Source organism: Herpailurus yagouaroundi, unplaced genomic scaffold, assembly GCF_014898765.1.
Source record: "Herpailurus yagouaroundi ecotype Mexico unplaced genomic scaffold, PumYag 77, whole genome shotgun sequence".
NCBI classification, from domain to species: Eukaryota; Metazoa; Chordata; class Mammalia; order Carnivora; family Felidae; genus Herpailurus; species Herpailurus yagouaroundi.
Window position 1 is genome coordinate 76,123,694 of NW_024412388.1, and position 9,885 is coordinate 76,133,578.

Here is a 9,885-nt window from a genome sequence, read left to right on the forward strand (position 1 = left end):
CTCATGGTTTGTGAGTCTGAGCCTCACGTCGGGCTCTGTGCTGACAGCTCAGAGCCTGGAGCCAGCTTCAAATTCTGTGTCTCCCTCTCTCTGCCCTTCCCCTGCTCATGCTGCGTCTCTCTGTCTCTATCTCAAAAACAAATAAACATTAAAAAAAAGAGTTAAAAATAGAATTACCATATGATCTAGTGATTCTATTATTGGGTATTTACCCAAATAATACAAAAGAAACTAATTTGAAAAGATATATGCACCCCATATTTAGTGTGACATTATTTACAGTAGCCAAAATATGGAAGCTCCTCAAGTGTTGATAGATGAATGGATAAAGAATATGTGGAATTTATATACAACGGAACATTACTCATCTGTAAAAAAAGAATGAATTCTTGCCATTTGCAACAACGTGGATCTAGAGGATATAATGCTAAGTGAAGTCAGTCAGAGAAAGACAAGTAATTTCTTAAATAATTTCATAAAGACATATGATTTCACTCATGTGGAATTTAAGAAATAAAACAAAGAAAAAAGAGACAAAAATAAAAACCAGACTCTTAACTATAGAGAACAAACAGAAGGTTACCAGAGGGGAGGTGGGTGGGTGGGTAGATGGATGAAATAGCTGAAGAGGACTAAGAGTACACTTATAGTGATGAGCACTGAGTAATGTATAGAATTGTTGAATCTCTATATGATACACCTGAAACTAATATAACAGTATACATTAATTATACTGGCATTAAAAAAATAAAGATTTTCAATTGTGTAAAACAAATTTGGCCTGTACACACATGCATGTATCTATTTTATTGACTAGTTATTTGTTATTTATCTTATTGACTAGTTATTACAGTACAATGCACAGTAATTCAGGAATGCCTGGGTGACTCAGTCAGTTGAGTGTTCCAACTCTTGATTTTGGCTCAGATCATGATCTCACAGTTCATGAGTTTGAGCTCCACATCAGGCTTCATGTTGACAGTGTGGCCCCGCTTGGGATTCTCTGTCTTCGTCTGTCTCTGCTCCTCCCCTGTGTGTGCTATCTCTCTCACAATGAATAAATATTTTTTAAAAAAGAATTTTAAAGACACACACTAATTCATATTACTGATCTTATCCAATACTCAAAACAGTGCCATAAGATAGCTTTATAACTACTATCTCCAATTGTTATAGATGAGAAAAACTAAAGCACAGAATGAGGTGACTGTTTTGATTTTGTGATAAATCAAAAGCAAAATGAAAACATAAAAGACTAGGGAAGTTCAAGGGAAAGATTCAGTTATGTGCTAGAGCCAGCTCTTACCAGGTCACAGGGGCTAACTGTAACACCTATTCTGAACCCGCAGTTTGTTGGAATCAGCCATGATGGGAGTATTTAGAAAACTGGCAGGTGCTACCAGTCAAGGCTTCCCCCACCCGCACTCAGTGGGCTGGTTGTTAAATACCAACACAGAAGTGGAAAAAAGTCCATGTGTCTACTGTTCAAATGTTAAGTTGGATAAGACCAAAGAGGAAATAAAAGATTTGGGGGAGTTTTGCTTGTCAAAGTCAGAGAGCTACAAGTGCCGGAACCCTGATTTGAATCCAAGATCCTCTGACCCAGAGCTCACTCCTAATCACTCTTCTCTGCAGGATCAGACTTAGGACAGTGGTTTTATTTGTATCATCTTTTCTGTATTTCAGTTAACTTCCTAACTCCATATTTTAGTGTCTTGTCCCAGTCATGATTCTGGCTTATAAATATATTTTTCTCATCTCAGATTTCCAAGTCTTGACTATTAAAAATAGAAAAGGAAAAAAAGGTATACTCTGTCAAGTAGAAGTACAAATTTAGAAAAACAAAACAAAACATAAAACCTCCCTGTGTAAAGAATGTTCAGAGGTGGGGAGGAATCAAAAGGGATTTCTGTTCCTTACCTTCTCTACATCTCCTAGACCCTCTGTGTCCAGAAGAACTAGGGTGTGGTCTGGCTTCTTGGGATGAGGCATACACCACATCCAGATTCCTTTGGTGTGAGACTGCACTGTAGATCCAATAGAGAAGCCTGCAAGGGGTAGGGAAGAGGTTGTAATAGAGGAGGGGATCTGCAAATTGGAGACCTTCTTGACAACTGAACTTGGGTTTAAGAAATTCAAGATGAGGACACATCAAAAACTATAACCAATATTGATCTGAATTAGAATAGAGGAATGGAAAAATTAAAATATCAAATATCATAGGTTGGAAATTTGATGTTTTTCCTTTTTACAAGAATGTCATGCTGCTAAAATTTTAATAGTTTATAATTGCATATATAGAAATTATTTTATTGGGGCACCTGGATGTCTCAGTTGGTTGAATGTTCAACTCTTGATTTCCGCTCAGGTCATGATCTCAGTGTTGTGGGATTGAGCCCCACATTGGGCTCTGTGCTGAGTGTGGAGCCTGCTTAAGATTCTCTCCCTCTCCCTCTCTCCCTCCCCCCTTCCTTTGCCCCTCTCCCCTGTTTGTGCTCTCTCTCTCCCTCTCCCAAAAACTAAAATTTAAAAAACAATAAAAAATTATTTTATTGACATCTTACTCCTTAAGATTGGAAAGTATGCTTTTCCCAAGGCAATACTAAGGGGAAAAAAAGAGGTGATATGTCAGGAAAAGACCTCTGCCTTTTTTTCTCTGAACATAATTAGCCAGCTATGACCCAAACATCAGTTTTCAATATTCCTCCGCGTTCTCTAACTTCCTGTCCTTGCCTCACCACGTTCAATGCAGGCAGTGTAGGTGGACAGAAGGGACTCCGCAGAGCTTTTTGGTGCCACTCACCCTTGTTCTTCCCAGCCAGCTTGTTCATCAGGTAGGATTTGCCTGTGCGGTAGAGGCCCACAATAGCCACCACCACGAGAGGATTCTTGGTGGCTGACAGGATCTCCAAAGCTTCCTGATTAACCACCAGTTGCCCTTCAGTGTTCTCAATGAGGCACACTGGGGCCGGCATGCGGATCTCTGAGGCCATGTTCCCTGGTCTGCAAGGGAAGAGATGAGATGGACTGAAATATCCAGTCTTACCGAAGAGAAGGTCATTTTACTTTCTGAACTTGGTGACGTACTGCTTCCCCAAATGGCCTCAATTTCTGAAGAAAGTTTTGAAAAAAGCACAGCCAAGAGGGTCAGAGTAAAAAAGCTGTAGGCCCTGAGGAGGACTATATTATAGGCTGCCCCATTGGTTCTTAAATGTTTAATGGGCATAAGGAAATCCATTTCCTGAGTTTTACCTACTGACTAGTTTAAATCTGACTCCTTCCCTTTGGTTTCTGGCTTACTTATGTTTCTTAGTTTTTACCTCTGTGAATCCTTAGATTGAATCTTTAGGACCACTCTTTGCTATATTACGCTTGCTTGGCCTTTATCAGCTTGCTTCACTCTCATTTAGGGCTATGTCTAGTCAAACCACATTATGTTAAATCTTGCCATGTCATCATGTAGCACTAACAAATCATAATTGTTTACTTGTAGCTGTACTTATAAGGAATTTTTTCGTATAGCTATAGTAGTGCCTTCAACCAAAACTTCAGTGCATAATTGTCTTATGAATGAGGGAGTAAGTGAAAATACTTCTTAAAGAATACTTGACCATTTATTTTCTAACTTCTAGGCATCAATTCCTCTAACCTGAAGAGTTCCTGCTAAAGCATTTTTAGGCTATCTGATACTCAAGCAAATGTTTGCTTTTCTGCTTTGCCTTATAAAGGGCAATTTTCTTCCATTGTAGACATGATTATTTACTACAGAAGCTAAAAACCCAACATCTGCTTGGCTTTTTCTTTCACTAAAATCATACAATGAAAAATTATGGATTCCCTTATTAGCCAGTGGTAAAACTGCTTTTTAAAAATTATAAAACCCCCTTCTTCCCTCTTCCTTATAGCTAATGCACTGGAAACTATTCAGGTGACAAATAAAAACAAACTGGTTAGGAGCAGATCATAGGTGATCCTTTGCAAATGACATAGCATCATGGACTCGGGAGCCAGGAAATACCCAGGCCAACCTGAACCCAGAGAGGGATTCCATGATTTTACAGACTCATATGCCAAGTCTCTTTCCATTCTGACATATATCCAATACAGTATTAGTACCTTACATTTGTAGATTTCTGGTTGCCTGATTTGTATAAAGCAGGGATCATAATCATTTTTAGACTACAAAGATATGGGGAACTGGCAGTGATGATCTACAACAATTATCTAGGAAAACAGAAGGTACACAATCAGTCTGTTTGCAGATGTTGGAGGCTTACAAGCTGTTGTGCTTTGGGATGATGTTGCTCATGGGAGAGGGAGTAGATTTGTCTGAATATTGAGAACCCCTGAGGAATAATTTAGTACTGTGTATTTCTATTAATAGAAGTATTTTACACATTGCTCCCAAATGATATCTGGGTGGCATCTTAATACTTTAGGAGAGCCCAGTCTCCAAAATATCTTTGCAAATTCAATGTGTTCACACCGACATACACAAAACTATTGTTTTGCCATCCCTAACCCGAACTGTGATGTGTGCTCTGAGATGCATCCTTCTTTTTTTTTTTCAAAATATGAAATTTATTGTCAAATTGGTTTCCATACAACACCCAGTGCTCATCCCAAAAGGTGCCCTCCTCAATACCCATCACCCACCCTCCCACCCCCCATCAACCCTCAGTTTGTTCTCAGTTTTTAAGAGTCTCTTATGCTTTGGCTGAGATGCATCCTTCTTAATTCTGTTAGAGCCTCATAAACTTTTGTAAATAAAAACAGTGCAAGAATGGATACACACACAAACACACACAAATATACATTTTGGCTTTGAAGTAAGGCAGGCTTGATTTTCAGTACCAGCCCTACAACTGGCTATCTGTATGATGCTGGCATTTCTACTCAACACTCTTAGCCTGTTTGTGAAAAAATGGAAGTAAATAAAATAGTTGTATGTACCAGTATAACTGCTAGCTTAAAAAAGAGAGCTGCAGGAGATGGGGAAAAAGTATAAAGAAGGAAAATGTGAGGAAATATAGGAGAAAAATTTCAGAAGTACTAAGTGATGAGGTATCTAGAAGAAACCATCTGTTTTCAGCCAAACAAGTCTAGTTGGTTTTGTTTGTAATTGTGGCTTTTTGCTTTTGTGTTGTTTTTGGTTTGAGTTTGGAGGAGGAGGAAAAGCTCTTAGCAAGGAGACAAGCGGAAATCAAATAAGAAGGAGATGCCTGAAGCATGTGCCATGATAAGAAATTCAAAGGTGTGAGTTCTAAGGAGCGATCAAAATTGCCAGACACTATGGACGGGTCAAGTTGGGCAACTGGAATGAAGTGATCCCATAATAGTAGAGGCAATAGAGTAGTAGAAATAGAACCTAGCACAAAAAGCTTTAAGGAATGAGTGTGAGCCAAGAAGTCAAAGTCAATTAATCCAGTACCATTTCTGAAGGAAGAAATCCACCTTCAAAGTACAAGACTATGACTAAAAATGTGCAGCTGTTTTCATTAAACCTCTTCATTGGTCACTCCGAGTTTCAATTTTTTTCTTTTTCCATTTTTAACAATGTAAGCAAGCTGTTTGCATTGCGTCTCATTCATTTCTCTTTCTCACAAAAATAATACAGTCACAATTCTTCAAACATTCAGGCTGCAGCTTGAGGTAACTTAATCAGGTTTTATCAAAAGACAAAGGTAACATAAGTGGCAGTTATGATCTCCATAGATCCTAAGGTGGCAAAGGGAGGAAAACAGTGTTAAGACATTTCAGATTGTCGGTTTAGTCCCCACACATGCCCCTGTCTAATTCATCAATAAGCAGACACAGCTGGGGCTTGAGGAACTCTGCCACCTGTCTTACAACACCACAATTTAGTCTTTAATGACATCCAATGGTGCACATCAGGTTTCGGCTGCATATCCTGGATAGAAAGTTTTCAAAACATTCTGACCATTAGCAAATCTTCTCCACCCTTGCCCCAATCTTACCTTAACTGTAAAATTAGTAGCAGAGATACTTTAGAGCAGGTAAGAAAGCTGCTTACATGAAAATGTGCTAGGAGTCCCTTGTTCCTCAGTTTAGCTGTGTTGGTTTCTGATATACTTCTTACCCAGTCCTGGGGATTTCTTACCACCACCCACTCCCCCAGACCTTCAGAGGTCAGGTGATTAGAATATGAAATAAAAACCAAAAGTGGTAAGTCTTCAAAACCTCACTACAGAAACTAAGACCACAAAGCAAGCTCAGTAAGTCGTTTCAACGGTAACTTCCTGAATATTTCTCACTGAACAAGCTGGGTGTATTTGGCCTGAATTCTCAGAAACTGCATGTATTAGTGGAAGAGACTGTTTTGCAACCTTTGAGACTGCAACTTTGAGATTGCGGTCATTTGCAATTTTTTTTAATACTCCAAGTCTTGTCCTTAGGGCTGTGAGAAACCATAAGTCCACAGTTACAGTGAATATAACCCCAAAGTATGTATGAATTTTGTGAATATACTATTTTTGTTTGTTTTCAAGGAAGCAGCCATGCTATGCAACACAGAGAATAAATTGTATAATTTCAATGACAAAAGAAAATTAACCTCCTGAGTTAAGAGATAAATGCTGAAAAATTTTTAACAACTTAGAAAATGATCAGTCATTACTGGGTCAACAGTTTTTTTTTTTTTATAACTGCATCTTTCATAAGTCAGGCAAATATTCAAACCAAACACTTTGAATATCTACTGCATACTGCAGTGTTGAAAGACAAGCAAGAAACAAACAAGCAAAAACATCATAATCTCTGTGAGGAAATTTCAGCCTAGATAAATACAATCTGCTACCTCCTCCTTCCCTCTAAATCCTATTCTCTGACTGGATGAATTCCAGTGCCCTATCTTTGAGTTTGGTGATTCTTTCTTGCGTTTTGTATTAGTTTTATTTTAATTCCAGTATTGTTAATGGCCAGTGTTATATCAGTTACAGGTGCACAGTATAGTGATACAACAATTGCATACACCACACAGTGCTCATCATGAAAAGTACCTTCCTTAATCCTTTCACCTATTTCACCCACTTGCCACCCACCTCTGCTGAGGTAACCGTCAGTTTGTTCTCTGTAGTCAAGAGTTTCTTGGTTTGTCTTTTTTCTTTTTTCCTTTGCTTGTTTGTTTTGTTTCTTAAATTCCACATATGAGTGAAATCATATGTCTTTCTCTGACTTATTTCGCTTAACAATATACTTTCTAGATCCATCTATGTTGTTGCAGATGGAAAGATTTCATTCTTTGGTATGGCTGAATAATATTCCATTGTATATATATACACATCCCCTTTATGCATTCATTTATCTATGGATACTTGGGCTGCTTGCATGGTTTGGCTGCTGTAAATAATGCTGCAATAAACATAGGGGTGCATGTGTATCTTTGAATCTGTGTTTTTGTATTTTTTGGGAAAATACCCAGTAGTGCAATTCCTGGATCATAGGGTAGTTCTGTTTTTAACTTTCTCTTTTTTTCTTTCTGAGAGAGAGAGAGTGAGAGGTGGGGAGAGGGGCAGAGGGACGGAGGGAGGGAGGGAGAGAGAGAGAGAAAGAGAAAGAGAGAATCTTTAGCAGGTTCCATGCTCAGCACAGAGCCTATTGCAGGGCTTGTTCCCATGACCCTAGGATCATGACCTGAGCTGAAATCAAGAGTTGGACTGAGCCACTCAGGCATAGCTATTTTTAACTTTTTGAGGAACCTCCATACTGTTTTCCACAGTGGTTCCACCTGTTTGAATTCCTACCAACAGTGCACAGGGGTTCCTTTTTCTCCATATCCTTGCCAGTATTTGTTTCTTGTTTTTGATTTTAGCCATTCTGACAGATGTGATATGATATCTCATTGTGGGTTTGATTTGCATTTCCCTGATGATGAGGGATATTGTGCATCTTTTTATGTGTTTATAGGCTATCTGTATGTCTTCTTTGGAAAAAATGTTCATGTTTTCTGCCCATTTTTTTAAATATGTATTTATTTTTGAGAGAGAGAAACAGAGCATAAGCAGTGGAGGGGCAAATAGAGGGGGGAGACACAGAATCCAAAGCAGGCTCCAGGCTCTGCGGTCTGTCAGCACAGATCCTGACATGGGGCTCAAACTCACGAACTGTGAGATCATGACCTGAGCTAAAGTCAGATGTTTAACCAACTGAGTGACCCAGGTGCCCCTCTGCCCAATTTTTAATTGGATTATTTATTTTTTGGGTGTTGAGTTTATAAGTTCTTTATATATTTTAGATACTAACCCTTGATAGGGTATGTCATTTGCAAATATCTTCTCCCATTCCATAGGTTGTCTTTTAGTTTTGTTGATTGTTTCTTTTGCTGCACACAATCTTTTTACTTTGATGTTATCCTAATAGTATCTTTTGCTTTTGTTTCCCTGGTTTCAGGGGACCTATCTAGAAAAACCTCACTACAGACGTTGCTACTGCCAGTGTCAGAGAAATTACTGCCTGTGCTCTCTTCTAGGATTTTTTGGTTTCAGGTCTCACATTTAGGTCTTTAATCCATTTTGAGTTTATTTTTGTGTATGGTTTAAGAAAATAGTCCAGTTTCATTCTTTTGCATGTAGCTGTCCAGTTTTCCCAGCACCATTTACTGAAGAGACTGTCTTTTACCCATTCTTTATTCATTCTTCCTTTGTCTAAGATTAATTGCCCATATAATTGAAGTGTATTTCTGGATTTTCTGTTCTGTTCCATTGATGTATGTATCTATTTTTGTGCCAATACCATAGTGTTTTGATCACTATAGTTTAGTAATATAACTTGAAGTCTGGAGTTGTGAAATCTCCAGTTCTGTTTTTCTTTTTCGAGGTTGCTTTGGCTATTTGGGGTCTTTTGTGGTTCTACACAAATTTTAGAATTGTTGTTCTAGTTTTGGGAAGAAGGCTTTTAGTTTTTGATAGGGATTGCATTACATGTGTAGGTTGCTTTGAGTAGTACAGACATTTTAACAATATTTATTCTTCCATCCATGAGCATGGAATGTCATTCCATTTGTGACATCTTCAATTTATTTCATCAATGTTTTATAGTTGCCAGAGTACAGGTTTTTCATCTCTTTGGTTAAGTATATTCCTATATATTTTATTATTTTTAGTGCAGTTGTAAATGGGGTTGTTTTCTTAATTTCACTTTCTACTCCTTCATTATTAGTGCATAGAAATGCAGTGGATTTCTGTATGTTGATTTCGTATCCTACAGTCTTACTGAATTCATTTATCAGTTCTAGCAGTTTTTTGGTGGAGTCTTTAGGGTTTTCAGTAGTATCATGTCATCTGTAAAAAGTGAAAGCTTTACTTCTTCCTCACCAATTTGGATGCCTTTTATTTCTTTTTGTTGTCTGATTGTTGTGGCTAGAACTTCCAGTACTATGTTGATAACGGTGGTGGGCTTGGACACCCATGTCTTTTTCCTGACCTTAGGGGACAAGCTCTGTTTTATCCATTGAGTATGATGTTCACTGTGGGTTTCTCATATATGGCCTTTATTCTGTTGAACTATGTTCCTTCAAAATTGCTTTGTTGAGGGCTTTTTATCATGAATGGTGTTGTACTTTGTCAAATGCTTTTTTCTGTATCTATTGAAATTATACAGTTCTTATCCTTTCTCTTATTGATGTGACGTATCACTTTGATTGATTTCCAAATGTTGAAACATCCTTGTGTCCCAGGAATAAATCTCACTTGATTGTGGTGAATGTTGTTTTTTTAATGTATTGCTGGATTTCATTTGCTAGTATTTTGTTGAGTATTTTTACATCTACATTCTTAAAAGATACTGGCCTGTCCTCTTTTTTTGTACTGTCTTTATCTGGTTTTGTTATAAGGGTGATACTGGCCTCATAGAATGAATTTGGGAGTT

At 38.0% G+C, this 9,885-nt stretch overlaps 1 protein-coding gene across 2 annotated transcripts in view; it reads right to left on the minus strand.

Moving 5' to 3' along the window:
• LOC121027437 (guanylate-binding protein 5-like) overlaps window positions 1-6,131 on the minus strand; it is a 14,015-nt gene extending 7,884 nt beyond the window's left edge. The window contains exons 1-3 of one of the 2 annotated variants that reach the window (XM_040470896.1): window positions 6,035-6,131; window positions 2,804-3,003; window positions 1,921-2,048 (exon numbers count right to left, since the gene is read on the minus strand). In XM_040470896.1, the coding sequence (XP_040326830.1) occupies window positions 1,921-2,048; window positions 2,804-2,993 (318 nt within the window). In that variant the 5' untranslated portion in view covers window positions 2,994-3,003; window positions 6,035-6,131. Of the gene's footprint in view, window positions 1-1,920; window positions 2,049-2,803; window positions 3,004-5,978 lie in introns of both variants that reach the window. The other variant, XM_040470894.1, reaches the window with a different exon arrangement.
• Between the last annotated feature and the right edge of the window lie 3,754 nt (window positions 6,132-9,885).